This window comes from Anser anser (assembly GCF_964211835.1).
Source record: "Anser anser genome assembly, chromosome: 5".
Lineage (NCBI taxonomy): Eukaryota > Metazoa > Chordata > Aves > Anseriformes > Anatidae > Anser > Anser anser.
Window position 1 is genome coordinate 42,816,546 of NC_139725.1, and position 16,134 is coordinate 42,832,679.

General features: G+C 63.5%; 2 protein-coding genes across 3 annotated transcripts; both read right to left on the reverse strand.

Annotated features, from left to right (window-relative positions):
• Positions 1–1,234: 1,234 nt before the first annotated feature.
• On the reverse strand, positions 1,235–7,549 carry RPS6KL1 (ribosomal protein S6 kinase like 1). Of its 2 annotated transcripts, XM_083838718.1 has the most exons (10): positions 7,274–7,549; positions 7,049–7,173; positions 6,648–6,740; positions 6,035–6,082; positions 4,942–5,074; positions 3,315–3,968; positions 2,614–2,703; positions 2,387–2,469; positions 2,041–2,136; positions 1,235–1,947 (listed from the first exon to the last, which is right to left on the reverse strand). In XM_083838718.1, exons 1-10 carry the CDS (start codon positions 7,434–7,436, stop codon positions 1,837–1,839), a joined length of 1,596 nt encoding a protein of 531 aa, XP_083694844.1. In that variant the 5' UTR covers positions 7,437–7,549; the 3' UTR covers positions 1,235–1,836. The 2 variants fall into 2 exon arrangements, with proteins under 2 accessions (XP_083694844.1, XP_083694843.1); XM_083838717.1 differs by having other exon boundaries at positions 2,387–2,703; positions 7,274–7,529.
• Positions 7,550–8,980: 1,431 nt separating this feature from the next.
• Positions 8,981–14,577, reverse strand: PGF (placental growth factor). The gene is made up of 7 exons (XM_083838720.1): positions 14,353–14,577; positions 14,186–14,225; positions 13,511–13,707; positions 12,130–12,206; positions 11,116–11,145; positions 10,964–11,026; positions 8,981–10,294 (listed from the first exon to the last, which is right to left on the reverse strand). The coding sequence occupies exons 1-7, from the start codon at positions 14,416–14,418 to the stop codon at positions 10,273–10,275; spliced, it is 495 nt and encodes a 164-aa protein (XP_083694846.1). The 5' UTR covers positions 14,419–14,577; the 3' UTR covers positions 8,981–10,272.
• Between the last annotated feature and the right edge of the window lie 1,557 nt (positions 14,578–16,134).

A 16,134-nucleotide genomic window follows, 5' to 3' on the forward strand; every position in this document is an offset into this window, starting at 1 on the left:
TGAGAGGGAATGGGAGCTGGGGACAGTAAATTGAGGCTTCTCTGACTGAACTCTCCTGTTCTCAAACCCTCTGGCACAGAATTGGCTCTTCCCAGTAAAGATGAGGTTTGGGGCCTGGAAGTCATCATTTTCCCGGTCTAGCACCAGAACCTTTACGGACAGCAAGGAAATCCCAGCATTTGCTAAATGGCACGAGGGCCAAGAGGGAGAACCGGGACATGGTTCAGGACAAGTACGGAGCTGGAGCCAGGTCAGTTTTTCCCTGATACAACAGTGGGGGTGTTGTAAGGCATGAAAGTGAGACAAAGGGTATCAAGGAAAGGGTATCAAGGGTATTGGAAAGAGAGAAAGGAGGCAAGATCAAGGAGGTGTAAAGCTAAAGTTGTCTCTCAGCTGTGGTGCTAGCAGCACTTTCCCAGGGAGCTGTCCCTGCTGGGGCGTTAAGAAATCATTCCTGGATTGTGGTAGGGTTTTTCCGTTTCTGACATCAGCTTCAGAGAAGGGTTGCCCTTTCCAGCTAGGAGTGAAGGCAGCCTCTTTTCAGGGAAAACTCTTGCACCCACAGCTGTGACGCTGAGAGGGAGAATATTTTCTAGGACTGGTCCCTACTGCTTCCTGGCAGCCATGGGGACATGTTTGTGGAGTCAGCTTTCCCTCGTCCCTGAGGGAGGGAGAAGGTTAGGAGGGGGGAGAAGGGGAAAACCTTTGTGTGCTGTAAGGGGAGAGCAGCATGTCGAGCTGCTCTTGCACAAATAAATGGAGTTAAGGTTCTGATGACAAAATGCTGCTGGGACCCAGCACCCCTGCGCCTTTAGAGTACAGTGGGCCCACGGTACCTGTATAAATGAGGCTGGGGAAAGGTGATTCCTCTAGTTACTGGAGCTGCACTAAAGGAGGAACCACCCAGGCAGTGAAATGTACGGGCACAAGCCCTCGGACAGCTGCAGCACAGCAACCTGGCTTATTTAATCCGCCCAGCTGCAGTGCCGGCTGCCCTGGGAGCTGAGCTTCTCGCGGGCTCTACTTCCCTCTGCTGGAGGAGCCCTGCTGCTGGCAGGGAGGTGAGGCCGGGCCAGGAGGGGGGTGCTGCCCCTGGTGGCATCAGGCCCTGGAAGCAGCAGCCCCTGGTAAAACTCAGGCTCCGACCCAGGGCTCCCGGGCAGGTTTCAGACAGCTTTGGGGGCTCCCTCACGTGGCACGCTCAGCCCAGCTCAGAAACAGGACACGTCTGCAAGCAGTCACAAGCGGTTTATTCTTTTCAGAGAGCTGGGGGGGGGGGAGGAGACCAGGGGGCTGCATCCCCCCCCCCGCCCTCCAGCAGGTGCTGCCCATACACATGCAGCCGGTGAGCGGCACAGAGCACGGGCTCGGGCACCAGCCAGCGGGGCCCGGGGGAAACGCACTTGGAAGCCACAAAAAATAATGGTGGGGGAGGTCAACTGTGGTAGCAGCAGAGATAAAACCCCAGGGAGAAGCTCCCAAGGCACGGTGCTAAGCAGAGCGAGGGCCCTCAGTGTCTCCCAGGGAGCCCCAGACGAGGACCACTGGGGGTGGGAAGGGTGGCACAGCAGGGCTCAGGGCACGGGCTCCCGTCCCACCAGGGGGACCGACTGGAAGGGACCACAGCCTCCTCTCTCGAAGATGCTATGACGCACGAGTGGTGACAGAACATCGAATGCTGCAAAAACCTCATGCATGCAGCTCTTCCCCCCTACGCACCCACACACGGCACAGCCCTGGCAGGAAAACCTCCCCCCTCCGCGGGCAGAGCCCCCAGGTGGGCTCACAGGTTGGGGACGGGAGGCGGCCCCACGGCCGGCTGCGCTCCCCTCCTGCCTAGCCCACCAGCTTGTTCCACGGGACGGTGCTGAAGAAGGAGTGGGACTTGAGCTTGGCGATGCCGTCGCCACCAGCACCCAAACGCCGCTTGGGGTTGTGCTGCAGGAGCTGCAGGGAAAAAGACAGAAGGGGAGCTGGGAGAGCTGCCCAGGGTGGGCTTCGGCCGGCCTCCGGCCCTGTCCTCCCTCCCAAGCCCCTCACCTGGGTGAGCAGCGACGCGGCCGCCAGGCTGAGCCCCTCTGGCAGGTGCAGCTGGGTGTGAGGGTGAATCCCCGACGGGTGGCTTTGGGACAGCGGCTGCAAGTGGCGGAGGGTGACGGTGAGCAGCGGCACTGACTAGGGCAGTAACGCCCTGCCGAGCCTTCGTCACCACCCAACCTCATCCCAGCATGGCAGGATGTAAAATCAAGGCTCTTGGCACCTAAAGACCGTACACAAGCACCAGGAGCTGCACTCCTGGAGCAATGGGGTGCGGACAGGAGCTCTTGCAGCACGGTGTCACCTCTGTCCCCCCATCCCGGCGCTGCGCAGCGCCTCTGCCTCTTACCACTCCTGTCAGCAGCTCGTACAGCAGCGACCCGAAGCTCCAGCAGTCGGCTGCTTCTGTTGGCTCAGCGATCCCCCCGACTTCTGCAGAGAGAGACAGAGAGGGATTGGGGCTGGAGGCAGGCAGGGGACCTGGGCAGCCCCATGCCAGGCCGGTCTCGCTGCATGCAGAAGGCCCTCCACGCTGGTCGGTGGCACTGGGCAGAAGGCAGGGGACACGTGCCTTACCTGGGGCACTGTACAGCTCCTCCAGCGCCTGGCTGCAGCACTGAGGTGCCACCTCTGTCCACTGGCCGAAGAAGGTGAGACGGACATGACCTGCAGAGTAGCACCAAAGAGGTTAGGACAAACCTGGTGAGGGCGGTGGGAGCACAAAGCCAAGCCCCAGCCCCTCAGCTGGCAACACGCCCTCAGTGGGGACAGCCAGGACACTGCTTCTTCTTGTTGTTGTTTCCCAGGTATTTTGTATCGCTCCAGTTTGCCCCAGCCCTTGCCAGCCGACCAGGAGCTCTTCAGCTTGTGCTGCAAGTGGTGCCCGTGGCTTGAAGGGCTGGGCAGGCTCAAGGAGACCCTGGGGGCACAAGTACAAGCAGGGGAAAAACAGCAATCCCACTAACCTCAGGCACAGCTCGGCTGCTCTCAGCTGCCCCGTGCTGGGATTTCCCAGGCAGACAGACCCACATGGGAGAAGAAGCAGCACATTCCTGCAGCTACGCTCCGTCCGCAGGGACATCTCTCATAATAACCTCTTGGAAGTCCCAGCTGGGACCACACTTCCAGGCTCAGAAACATCCAAACATCCCCAGCTTCCCACCCTCTCCCGCAGCAGGCTCAGGAAAGCCTGAGCCCCCTGGAAACGGGACAAGCGGCCGTCTCCCAGCCCAGAGGCCAGCCTCCCCCTCGAGGCGGCCACCTTGGCCACCACCTACCGGCCGTGTCCAGCAGCAGGTTCCTGGGGTTGAGGTCCCGGCACAACACACCCTGTTGGTGAAGCCCCTCTAGGGCCAAGAGGATTTCTGCTGCCCACAGCTGCACCTGCTCCTCCTTCACGGCCCAAGCTCTCCGGCCGTGCCCCCAGGAGGCCGGAGCCCTGCGGAGTCCCCAGGGGGCCGCAGAGCGGCCGCAGGTCAGGCTCGCCCCCTGCCAGGGCTCCTGCAGGGCTGGGTCAAGCTGCCGCCGACCCGAGGAGGAGGGCAGGAGGGGCTCGGCCACTTGCTGAGGCAGGGGCTCCCCTCTCCCAGCCTTGGGCACGGGGGCGGGCATCGGGGGCAGCCTTTCACCACCCAGCGGCCTGGGATCGTGCCGGGGGGCTGCTCTCACCAACACGCAGCCCCCGGCCTCGCCGGCGGTTACAGAGTCCCGGGGGTAGGCGACCAGCCCGCGGTGGTCACAGCGGCTGGGGCCTTTGGTGGATGCTGCTGGCTCGACGGGGCCTTGGCTGCTCCCCAGGGCGCTTCCCTCACCGTCCTCTCCGCTGCGGGCCCTTGGGGCCGGGGCGGCTTTGGAATGCAGGGAGCCAGAGCCGTGGGGAGGGCCCTGCTGGGCACGGTACTTGGCACGCAGGTGAGACCACAGCGTCTCCCCTGGAAAGCAGAGAAGAAAAAGTGATGGGGGCAGAGAGTGCACCAGGTCCCACCCGCAGACACTGCCCCTGTGGGCACAGGCCATGGCCCACCCGCTCAGGACATCACCCAGCCTTAAAGTCTCCTGCAGTACTCCTTACTGCTGCAGTAAAGCTCAAGTTCACACCGAACGCTCCCCAGCCCTACAACCACAGCGTCCCCAACTCCATCACCACCCAGCACAGGACCCAGCACATCAAAGGTTCATTGCCCCTTCTTTAGCGGCTCCTTGTGGCAAGCCTCCCCCTGGTCGTTCTTCTTCACCAGGATCTGGGCAAGCTCAGGGCTTGCCTCCTTGCTCAGACAGCAGGTAAATTGTGATGTTGTGCCCGAGCCCTTTGTGCTCCCTGCCCTTCATCCCCCGATCCTCCATCTCCTCTCTTTGGTCTGATCTCAAAATCCACTATGGCCTCTTCTTTTGTAACCATGTAATGTTTTATGAAGGTCTTGCCAAAAGACTTTTGTTCTACAACATCCAAGTGAACCACCTCACTCAGATTCTCCTTTCCAACACTTCTGTCACAGCCAAACACCACCAATAAAGCAGAGAGGTTTTTCTTTTCAAGATGCCGGACCACATCAACTTCCCTACAGCAAGGCATGGCTGTATGACCATTCCCTCCCATGGGACACAGCGATCCCCGGAGCTAGTTTCCATATTACATTCCCTGCCCCCCCAGCCTCCTCCTTCTAGGTCTCCACAGACCCATTTCTAGGTTACTTCCTCAGTCAGCTCTTATCAAATCCCCAACAAAGCTGAGCAGCAACTCCCACAAAGTCTCCAAGCCCTGGCACCTGCCACCCTTCTGAGAAGTTTTTGTGCTGTCACTAGAAAAAAAACAGTCCTAAACCACTGGGAGAAACCTATCTGACACTATAAAATAGGTAAGAGCAGGAAGTGCCACGGACGGGAGGCAGCGCTGTCCCCGCTCACCTTGCACGTGCTCCAGGTGGAGGAAGATGGAGTCCTCGCTCGCGTAGTAGCACAGCAGCTTGACCATGAAGGGAACGCCATGAGGGATGATGGTCTGTCGCTCACGGGTCTCGACGTGGGATTTGGGGAGGCTCTGAGGAGGTACAGGTAGAGGGGGGTTACAGCACGGAAGGGGCTGGGATTTCCTGGGACCAGGCAGGGCAGGAGGCCAGCCAGAACAGCTGCGGGCCCCACGCTGTGGAAACCCGCAGCTCGCGGCAGTATGTCTGTCTGTCCATCCATCCCCAGCACCCAGCTGTGACAGCGCAGGGCTCCGCAAAGCTCCTGCAGTGCAGCACAGGACACAGGGACACTGCCTCCCGGCGCAGCGGCCTTCCCCCTCGCTTCCAGTGGGACTCCAGCACACCACCTCTACACTCCCCCTGGAAATGGTGCTTCTCCATCGTGCCAGAGCCTTGCCAGTGGCTAAACAAGTCTTATTCTTACACACAGCTAGTTCTAAGGGCACTGGAAAACGCCCTGCCACCTGTACTGAGCACACCGCCACCAGTTTCGGACCCAGATGGACACGGGTGTTGGGCTCGGGTTGCCCCGCTACAAGGCCGCGGCCCAGCGGAGAAACACACGAATGAACAAGGAGAACCTCTCCCCTTCTGGTAACAGAAGGTGGCTGAGGGAGGCGAGTGCACAAAAATAGCACATCACAGAGGTCCTAGAGGAAGTTTGTTGTTCATAAAGCTTCTTTTTGCTGAGCTGCATAGAAAAGGAGCTAGGGAATATTCACCACATGGCCCCATCGGCTGCAAGACACCTCCTGCCCCAAGGTCATGCACAGGGGATGGAGGCAGATCACAGAGTCACAGAATGGCTGGGGTTGAAAGGGACCTCAAAGATCATCTAACTCCAATGCAGGGATGCCACCCTCTAGATCAGGTTGCCCAAGGCCCCATCCAGCCTGGCCTTGTACTCCTCCAGGGATGGGACATCCACAGCTGCTCTGGGCAACCTGTGCCAGTGCCTCACCACCCTTACAGTGAAGAATTTCCTCCTAACGATGAGGAAACTGATGAGCTGTGAAACCATAAACACCCACCTTCAGGATAAAGGTCCCTCCGGTGGCTGGATCCTGGACTATCTGCACCTGCGAGCAGCGTACACAGAGCTGTTCAGACGCGGCGACCCCTGACACGCAGCCTACAGGAGTAACCCCAGGGACGTGACTCTGCAGCGCACCAGCCCTGACAAACCGCCATGCGAGGGGAACAGCAGAGGGGAGCAATGTGCCAGTGCACGTATGGAGACAGTAAGCCTGGCATCTTCGCTCCAAGATCACGAACGACTAACTAGCTTTTTCGTTTAGGTAGCTGGTCTGCTGCTGAAGTCTGGGTTATCTGCAGGAACCCACCACCACACTACCTAGCCATCAAGCGTGATCCCATACACGGGAAAGACCTGGATGCGGCAGCTTCCTCATAAGTATCCTGGGAGCTTTCGTAAGCAAAAGCAAAGGGGAAACTAATGGACTTCCCAGCTAACAAAGTTTCTGGCACCCTCCCCTGTGAATTTTCCTTGGTGGGAATGGTGTGGATGGAGACCCTCACGTTCCTTGGTGAGCCGTCACCCCCGGCCCAGCTGCCAGGGCCCGCCGCGTCACGCTTCCCGCGGTGTGTCCCCAGCCTCAGCCCTCCAGCTCCCTGAGCCCGTACCTTATCGATCACTCCCACCACCTTACACCGCCGCAGGTTTTCCACCGCCGCGCTCAGCGTCCTGATGGGCCGTAAGCGGAGGCTGCTGTAACCCTGCGAGGCAGCGCGAGGAGAGGGCGAGGGGATCAGAATCATTAGGGTCGGAAAGGTTGGTTTGTTAGGTCGGAGGCTGGACTAGGTCATCCTGGAGGTCTCTTCCAGCCTAGATGATTCTGTGAAAAGCCCTCCAAGATCATCTGGTCCAACCACCCCTACCACCACCGCCACCCGCTAAACCGTGTCCCCCATCGCCGCCTCCACCCTTCCCACGGACGCCCCCAGGGACGGCGTCTCCGCCACCTCCCCGGGCTCCAAGCGCCCCTTTCGGCCCCCGGCCCCTCCTCGCCGCCCCGGCCGCTCACCGTGCCCGCGGGGCTGCCGTCGCCCAGGCCGCGCTGGAGGTGGCAGGTGAAGATCTCCTCGGCGCGCCGCAGGTACTGCGCCACCTTCCTCCTCACCGCCTCGCCCCGCTCCTTGTTGGGGTCCGCTGCGGGCGGCGGCGGGCGTCAGGGGACCCCCGGGGACCCCCGCACCGCCCCCCCCCCCACCCCCCGGGCGGGGACCCCCGCTCCCCGGCCGCCCCGCACCCTGCACGCCGCGCAGCAGCACGTCCACGCCGTTCTGGTAGTGGGCGAAGGCCTCCTCGTAGTCCTCGCTCACGTCGCGCTCCAGCGCCAGCCGCAGCTGCCGCGCCGCCTCCAGCAGGTAGTCCCGCCGCCCGCCGCCCGCCTCCCGGCACGGCCTCAGCATGGCCGCGGGGCGCCGGGGGGGGAGGCGCGGGGCCGCCGATCGGGCATCGCCCCCCCCCCCCCCGCCTTCCCCTTCTTCCCCTTCCCCCGGCCCCGGTACCGGGAGCCCGCCCCGGCCCGGCGCCGATTGGCCGCGGGTGAGCTCATCCCGCGCCGCGGGGACGCGCCCGGCACCGGGCACCCGCAGGGCGGGGCCGCGGGGCCGAGCCCGCCCCGGCTTCGCACCTGGAGGGGGGGGGGGGGGGGGAATTGGCGGCGCCCCCCCCGCCCCGGGCACGGCCCGTGCCTGCCGTGGGGCCGGGCTCCGCGGCCTCCCTGCGAGAGGAGGGCCCGGGCCGCAGCGGGGGCTTGGGAAAGGCGGGCAGGGCTCAGTGTGGGCAACGCTGGGGTCACCCAGTGCCCGGGTGGTCCCCGGGGGGCTGAAGATGCCTCGATCTCACCCGAAGCTGCTAACGCCGGCGAGCAGAAAGGTCACGCGGTTCCCCTGCATCCTCACGAAGCTGTCAGCAAAGTCTTTTAACATCGTCTCCCTGGGCTGGTCTCCCCAGCACCGTACCGGGTGCACCCCCAAAATACACGACGATTGTGGTCCTGCGGCAGCCCGGAGCCCAGCTGATGTTTCACCTCCCCTCCAACCCTTTATAAACCCTCCTGCCCAAGCCCTTCTCTCAAAGCCTCGTTAAACAAACCTTTGCCCCGCAGCACCGGGAGGAGCGGTGAGCCCGGGGAAGCCGATAACCCAGCGGGGGCAGACGGGCCGGCTGGGGTCCTGCTGCTCCCCGGGGGCATCACCGGGCCGACCTCCCTCTGGGCTCCCAACCATGAGGTCAGCAGCAAGGTCCCGGGGAGAAAACGAACCACGGGACCCAGTTCTGGGTGATTTTTCTCTCCGTCTCCTTGCCTGCCCGTGCGACGCTGCCCCAGCTGCTCCTCCAGCAGGCTGCAGCAGCAGAGCTGCACCGAGGCCACCCGAAACACCAGCAGTCCTCAGGAAACACAGCAGCATTGGATGCAAAACACTCCAAGTCACAGGTAATAGAGCTATTTTGTTTCCAACCCTAATAACCACGCTCGGCAGGTTTTTAATTAATTAACACCCTCATTTTTATGTAGTTTTCTTATTATAGGTGTAATGCTACCGTGGTGGAACTTGTACTGTTACAAATGCAGAAGCCATCACAGCCGTCCCTCACGTGCTGCTCGTGGCTCTCGTTATCCTACAAGCACAACCAGACGGGCTGAAAGGAGGCGAACCAGCCCAGACCAGGGCCCCAGCTCAGTGCAAAGCATCACACACACCGTGCCAAACCTGGGGGAAGCCGCTTTGAACCCCCCCCACCTGCTACAGCAGGTTACCCCGGGCGGGACAAACTGCATTTCTTCCTGGCCGATGGCAACAGCTAAGCCTTTGCACATCTTCCTACCCAGGCTTCTGCTTCACGCCTGGAAAAACAAACCTTGGCTGTGTTCTGCTAGGACCTACTGAAAGGCTGGATGAGTTCAGGAGCCAGCCCCACACCCAAGGAGGTGGCGCTGGGTGCAGGACCGGCCCTGGGGGCACCGGTGCCGTGGGCGTCCCAGGGGGGTGCTGGTGCCCCAACTCGTCCTTTGGATCTGTGCACTGCAGGAAGGGATGGAGGAGCAGGGGTGCGTTCAGCAGCCAGACCCAGCCCTCCCACGGCAGGAGTGGAAAAACAAGAAGTCCCCAAGGCTTAAGGCCTGCTTAAGGCGAGCAGGGACAAGGGCTGGGGCTGTCCCTGGACCTGGCTGAGCTGTGGTGGCCACGGCAGCCCACGGGAGGAGCTCAGGGCTGTGCAAAGAGCCCACCCAGCCCTGCCCACAGCCACCCCGCTGAGGGACGCAGCCCCCCTGCATGCCCCAGGACACTGCCAACAACAAATGGTGCCCCCGTGCCAGCCGGATAACCTTTAGTGGGCCATTTCTTGGGTGGGGAAGCCCACGGGGAGCCTGCTCCCCTTGCATCAGCCCTCAGCAAGGCAGAGGGGCTGGGGTCGGAGCAGGAAGGGGCTGGGGAGCAGGGAGAGGTTCCAGCCACACACACACCAGCGTGAAGAAGCGGGGCAGCTCCCTCCCCAGAGTGGCTCCCAGGACCCCAGGTCACCCACCTCCAGCATCACACCACGGATGGGACGGGGCGCTGCAGGAGCAGTGCGGGGACCACCACAGCCCGGGCACCCCCAGGGAAGCGCCCTGCAGCTGCTGGAAAGGAGAGGAGCACTCACCCGGCCAGCTCCTGGGTCTGCCCCCAGCTTTTATTGAGAAGGGGGAGGCTATGATGAGGATATGAGTACGTGAAGGGCCACAGCACCCCAGCTCCCTCCCCGTGCCCACCAGGAGGCCTCCCCAGGCAAGCTCCCCACCCACCCTGGCACCCTCCTGAGCTGCTCCGTGCCAAGCTGGGAGCGATGCAGCCCCGCCTGTCCCGGCTGTCCCTCCTCCCCCCTGCTCGGCAGGACAGGGCAGTTCCGTGGCTGCAGCCCTGCTTGCCCCCACCCCGTGCCACCCCCAGCAGCACATCCACCAGCTCCGTTCCTTGTGGCCCCCAGGACGCCCTTCAGCACTGAAGTGCGGCTCCAGCTCCTCATCCTCCTTTAAGGGTCCTTTAGTCCTGCTGCAACCGGTGCAGACAGGGCGAGGGAATCCTTGGCTCCAGGGCCAAGCAAGAGTCCTGCCGGCTCCTTCCCGCTGCCGACCTGCTCCCCGGCACAGTTGCTCCCCAGCCACCGTCACTCAGCTCCGCACGTCCCCCACGCCGGGCAGGAATGAGACTGGATCAGGCCCCGGAGGCAGGAGCGAGGCCGGGGGCAGAGCGGAGGCTACCTGCGCGGCATGCCACATCTGCAAGGGGAGCACACGCAGGGTCAGCACCACCGGGGTCGCCCCCCGCAGCCCCCCAGGCCCCTCCCTCCCCACCAACCCGCAGGAAGGGATCGCGAGAAGCGGGGCTTCACGGCGAGGAGGGGGCTGCGGGGTTGTAGATGCTGGCAGAGCACTGAGCAGCGAGCTTTGGACAACACAGGGAGTGCAACAGGGAAGTGCCAGCCCCAGGCTCCGTCCCCTGCAAGGGCCTGGCCTGCACGGCCTCAGCAGGCTGTTTGTGAGAGTCAGCAGAACATAATGTGGGTAAGGCTGGGAGTAACCCAAACAGCAGCTAGCCAAGGACTGCAGTAAGGACACGGCTGGCAGCAAAAGGAGGCTGAAACGGGAAATTCATGGGTCAAAGACCCAGCACAGTCTGTGAAGGCAATATAGCCCCGCACGGCCAAGCGACGCCCTCCATCCTGGGTGGGACTGGCCAGCTTTGAGCATCTCAGCCTGAAGACCACCAAGCATCTGTCAAGCCCCCAGTGAGCGGGTGATTCCCCAGCCACCTGCTGTCCCCTCCGTCCTGCTCTTCCCTGCAGCAACCCATCGCTACTCACAGCACCAGATAAAGACCTAAAAACTTGCTGTTCCCTGCAAAGCGAACTCGGAAGGCACCACCCACACCTGCCCCTGCTCACTTACAGCTCACAGTCTTTACGTCTCTTCTTGTCTCCTCTTCTCTTACCTCGGCCCTTGGGTCTCCTCCTTCAAAAGGAAAGCAGCACAAGAGAGACTGACGCATGGGCAACGAGGCCACAGCCCCGGGCGGCAGCGCCACCCCCAGCGCCACTTACCTCCCCAGCCTCACCAGGTCCTGCCGCGGCCTGCGGGGAGAGCAGAGGTGTTACATGGTCAGTGCCACCTGGTGAGCTGCTGCGGGGTGTTGACGCACCTCAGCACGCAGCACACCCTGTTTAACTCGTGCTTAAAGCAGACCCAGTGACTTCTTCCACCCAGGCTTTGGTGCCTCCCCTGGGGGCTGTGCCATTTTGCCCGTGAGGACAGGAAGCACAGGCTCATTTTTTAGCTGCTCTCAGTGACAGCTTTCACCACTCAGCTGGTCAAAGACGACGCAGGGCCCCAAGTAACACATGGGATTTGCTTCAGAGTCTCAGCAGTGGCTGTCTGACACCAGCCACAACATACTTGGCTCAGGCATCCCCTGCAGGAGCCAAGGCCGGGACATCCACCCCGCTTCCGCTAAACTTAATAAGGGGAGCCACAGAAGTGTTGAAGGCTGCTTAATGAGAAGACAAAAGGTGCTGCAGATGCAAGAAGCCTACATGGATCCAAAGGCGAGCTGCACAAGCATTTGAGAAAGTTCCCCTGGGAGTTACCCAAGGTAGGAAACCCACAACAGGCTCAGGAAATTCCCTGCACGGAAAACAGCTGGAAGCAGGGGGAAGCAGCACACGTGCTTCTTCCCGCTCCTCCTTACGCACCCACTGACGGATGGCCCCAGAGCCAGCGCGGAGCCGGACGGCCCTTGGGTCTGCTCCAGCACGGCCGCCTGCACAGCAGGGGAATACCGACGCGGGGATCCTCACGCTCTTCCAGGCAAGCCTCACGCCTGACAGCTGCCCAGCAGGACTCACGCTCCCCAGCTTTCACAATACTCCAGAAACGTACACCCCGAATCCCCATGCCCAGATGGGGCAGCCTGCCCCACAAGCACCCAGCACAACAGAGATGAGGGAGGGCTCCCAACGCGGCCGAGGTGCCCCCAGCACATCCCCGTCCCACTCTGCCCCCCGCAGAGGGGCGGCAGGCGAGCTGGCAGGCTCGCAGCGACACAGAACGAGCCCTACCTGCACTCACACTTCTTGTGCTCGGTGAACGACATCTCCACGTAGGGTGCCTCCCCGTTGGGCTTTATCTTCAGGAGCTGAAAGAGGAACAAAGGTTACCTCCCGGACAGCGCAGGATGGCGTCCACCCCAGCCCCTCGGCCAGACAGACGCGTGTCTGACCCGGTCCTCGGCACCACAGACCCCACCTCCACGGGCACTGCAGCTCAGGAGGCTCTGCTCCCACCGCCCTGCATCTTGGGTCTGTAATCCAAATCCCCTAGTCGTGGGATTTCCCAGCCTTAGAGCAGATTTTCCTGTCTCTGCTTTTGTGGAGGCCTTTCACATATTTGACTGCTTTGTGCATCTTCCTTCTCTGAAGGAAATATCCCCCCAGCCCTGTTTTCCAGGCCATTCCTGCTGCTGCTTCCTCCTGCCGCCTCTCCCACCGCACCCAGCCTGGAGCCGGTACCACGGTGCCTCCCCAGCCCAGGGGCACAGGATTTGCCCTGCCACGTGTCAGTCCAGAGCCCAGCCCGGAGGGCAGGTTGCACATCCAGGGGCTTCACTGTGAGTGTTCATCCGTGCTGTGATCCACGCTAACCCCACAGAAGTGCCTGGCATCAGCACACCACGTGTGGAGGGGAGCCCAGCAGGAGCTCAGAACTTCAGACTTCATCACTTCAGACTTTTGCTCTGCTTAAGTCAAGACTTTTTATTTGGGAACTCCTACCCTCCCTTTCCAACATGCTTTCAATCTCTGCAGGATCAAACTTGCTGATTTCTTGCAGGCTCTCTCTAGTCCCTCACCCCCAGCACAGCAGCAGCAGGTTGATGCCAGCAGAGCAGCGCAGGGGCTGTGCAGCACACTGGGAAAAGCCGACAGCTTGCTCACATCCTAAAGTTCCCCTCCCCACTTCACACAGCTCCCATAACAGGGCTGGAAGCGCAGCACACACAGCCCCTTGTGCTCACCCTCTCCCCATCGCACGCTTGCTGCCAGCGCCACCACAGCCATCTCCTGGCACAAGACAGCAATCACTCTGCCGGCTTTCCCCTGTGATTCCAGGGCTTTGTCCCCAAAGCAGGCAGAATCACAAGCAACAGGGACACCCCGGCCCCACAGGGACAGCCCGGAAAGGTGACAGCAGCCAGGAAGCTGGACTGCGCACCGAGGAGAGGGCAGGGAAGCAGGGACGGAGGTCGGTACCACGAGAGGTCTCACCCTGCATCAGGGACAAGCCCAGAGGGCAGGCAGAGGGACCCTTCTGGCCGGGCATGTGCTCAAGTGCCCTGCTATCCGTGCTGCGGCAACATCTTGAGGATGTGAGGCTGCGAGTTTAACCTCCCGGTGCTGTCCGGGAGCCCACCGCCGCCCCCAGCCCCCCAGAGGCAGCGCTTACCTGCATGGTGACCGTGCTGGTCTCCACGGGGACACAGCGGAGCCCCTCATCCCCGCAGCACCCCCCGCAGCGCTGCAGGGCGACGCAGGAGGGTCTGAAGATGTACTCCACCTCGTTGGGGAACTCGGCAATGACATCCACCAGCTGCTCCAGCGGCCGGCAGAAACTGCGATTCCAGATCTCCTTAAAGGTCAGGACTGCAAGAGACCGGGGGGGGCTCTAAGGAGGTGCCCCAGGGAGGGGGGGACCCCGGCCGAGCCCCTGATGAGGTGTACCCATTGCAGGGGACGGGATGGCACAGGGGCAGCTGTGAGGGGGTCACGCAGCCACCGTGGGGCACAGGGATGTGGAGGACCCCTCGTGCCCATCGCCACGCTGCTATGGGGGCTCACACGGCCACCAGGACCCCCCGAGGGCCTCTGCCAGCTCCGTCCCCCCCATCCCCTCCGTGGCCAGGCTGCGCTGCCGGCTTGCAAGGAGCGGGACCCCGCTGCGCACGGGGAAAACAGCCCCGGGGCTCCGAGAACTGACACCACCGGCTGGATCCCCCCCGGTCCGACCGGGGACCCCCGCCCTCAGGCTCCGGGCGGACAGATAACGGCCCCGGGGCACCGGAGCCGCCCCCGGTAGCCCTCTCCCACCCCGGGCACCGGCTGCCGCCCGCTGCCAACTCACCGGGCGCCTCCGCGCTGGCTGTCCCCCGCGCCTCCGGGGCCTGCAGGGGGGAAAGGCGGGCGCTGGCGGGGGGCGGCACGGGGGGGGGACCCCGCCGCCACGACCCCCGGCGCCTCCCCGACCCCCGATCCCGGTCCCGTTTCCCGCCCCCCCCCCCGGGTCCTCACCGGGGCGGGCGGCGCCCCCAGCGCCCCGGCCAGCAGCAGCCGCAGGAAGGCTCCGAGCAGCCGCATCGCCGCTCCGCCACCGGCCGGCCTCAGCGCCGCCGCCGCCGCCGCGCCGCCCCCCCCGGCATGTCGCCCCGCCGCCACCGGGACACCGGGGTACGGGCACGGGTACGGGCACCGGCCCCGCTCCGCCGCCGCCGCCGCCGGGCCATGGGAGCGCGCCCCGCTCCGCCGCCCCTATTTCACCGCCGCCGCTCCGCCCCCGGGGCGGGAGCAGGTGCCCGGCCCCGACGGCCGCGGGGACGGCCGGTGCCGCCGGGAGCCGCCGGGCAGCCCCGCCTGCAGCCCCCCCGCCTCTCCCGGCACGGCTCGGCGCGGCCTCCAGCCCTTTCCCCGCCCCGGTCTGGTCCGGCTCTGGCAGCCCCCGGGGGGTTTGCAGCCCCCCAGCCCCGCGGTCACGGCCCGGTCCTGCCCGCACGGGGGTCCCCGGGGAGCGGGCAGAGCCCGGCGGGATGTGCAGCCGGGCTGTGGAGCCTCTGCCTGGAGCGGGTCTGGGGGAGGCCGGGCCAAACCCCGCTGCTGGGAGTAAACCCAGAGGAGCTCTGTGGCCTTTTCTGTGCTATTTTTAAGTGCCGGTGGCCAGGAGAGCTGTGGCTGCGGGAGGTGTGAAGGGAAGGGGTGCCAGCGGGCAACACGATCCCCAGTGGGCCGCAGGTCCCGGGGAAATAACGGGCTCTGCGTCCCTGCCAGGCTTCACGTCTCCGTCCTCCCGGGAGGGCAGGGAGGCTGCTGCAGGGCTTCCCTCTGTGTGGGGTCTGTCCCTGCGGCGCAGGGACAGCAGTGGCTCGTTCCCAGCCCCATGCGGTCTGTCCCCAGGATGAGGGACACGCCGGTGGGCTGTCCCCAGCCCCCTGGGGCCACGCAGGTGGTGGTGGCTCAGGCGTCAGCAGGCGTTGGGCTCCGTCTGGAGCCTCCGCACGTTGGTACCGCTGGGCACGTGAGAAAGCCGCAGGATCTGGTCCTGGCAAGGAGCAGGGAGATGCTGCAGAGATAAGCACACAGAAAGCCCCGGCGCGGCCGGGGGGCTGGGTGCGCTGGAGTTCATCACTCAGCAGCACTCGGTGCCTGACCGAGCTCCTGCCCCTGGCCGGGCAGCAAGGAGCCGGTGACGTCCCTGCTGTGATGTCCCCTGCGGCCTGTGCTCCCCCTCTGCTGCCTCACGGACCCTCCTGGCCAAGGGCACCCCCTCCTCCCCAGTGACAGTTTTGGGGTGGGGGGTGAAGGGAGCGTTTCCTCCTGCCCCGAGCGGTAGCTGCTGCCAGCTTGCTGGAAGGACAGAATCCTGTTATTGCAGAGACCGTGACCACGCGGGGCCTCCCGCCTGTCCTTGCAGGAAGGTCCCCTGGGGCCACCTCTCAGACACAAGGCCAGCCTCTGGCGCTGGAGCAAAGGGCTCTCCCCCAGGAGCCGTGTGGCTGGGGAGACCAGCCCTTAATTGCCGAGTGCAATCCTGTTCCTGGTCTGAAGCTATTTCCTCAGAGGCCTTGGGCAGAGTTTACATTCCTGGGATGAGCATCCCCTTTCTAGGCAGCATGCAGCAGAGACAGGAGCGGAGAAATAATATTTGGACGCGGGTAACCTGTGACCGGCAATGTCCTCCTGTGGATGGGAGAAACATCCAGCTGGCCGGGGCCGCGCCGCTCGCGCTCCATGCTGCCCAGCTGCAGGACAGGGCTGGGCGCTGATGCTATAAATGTGCCCTGGTGTCTCTCACGCTGCCTC

Coding starts and splice junctions, on each gene's coding strand:
- RPS6KL1 (XM_083838717.1), bottom strand. CDS start 7,436: ATGCTGAGGCCGTGCCGGGAGGCGGGCGGCGGGCGGCGGGACTACCTG. Junction 2,137..2,386: donor ACGAGCTGCTGACAGGAGTG/GTAAGAGGCAGA, acceptor CGCCACTTGCAG/CCGCTGTCCCAAAGCCACCC. Junction 1,948..2,040: donor CCGCGTCGCTGCTCACCCAG/GTGAGGGGCTTG, acceptor TTTTCCCTGCAG/CTCCTGCAGCACAACCCCAA.
- PGF (XM_083838720.1), bottom strand. CDS start 14,418: ATGCGGCTGCTCGGAGCCTTCCTGCGGCTGCTGCTGGCCGGGGCGCTG. Junction 11,146..12,129: donor CACAAGAAGTGTGAGTGCAG/GTAGGGCTCGTT, acceptor CTCTCCCCGCAG/GCCGCGGCAGGACCTGGTGA. Junction 11,027..11,115: donor GACCTGGTGAGGCTGGGGAG/GTAAGTGGCGCT, acceptor TTCCTTTTGAAG/GAGGAGACCCAAGGGCCGAG.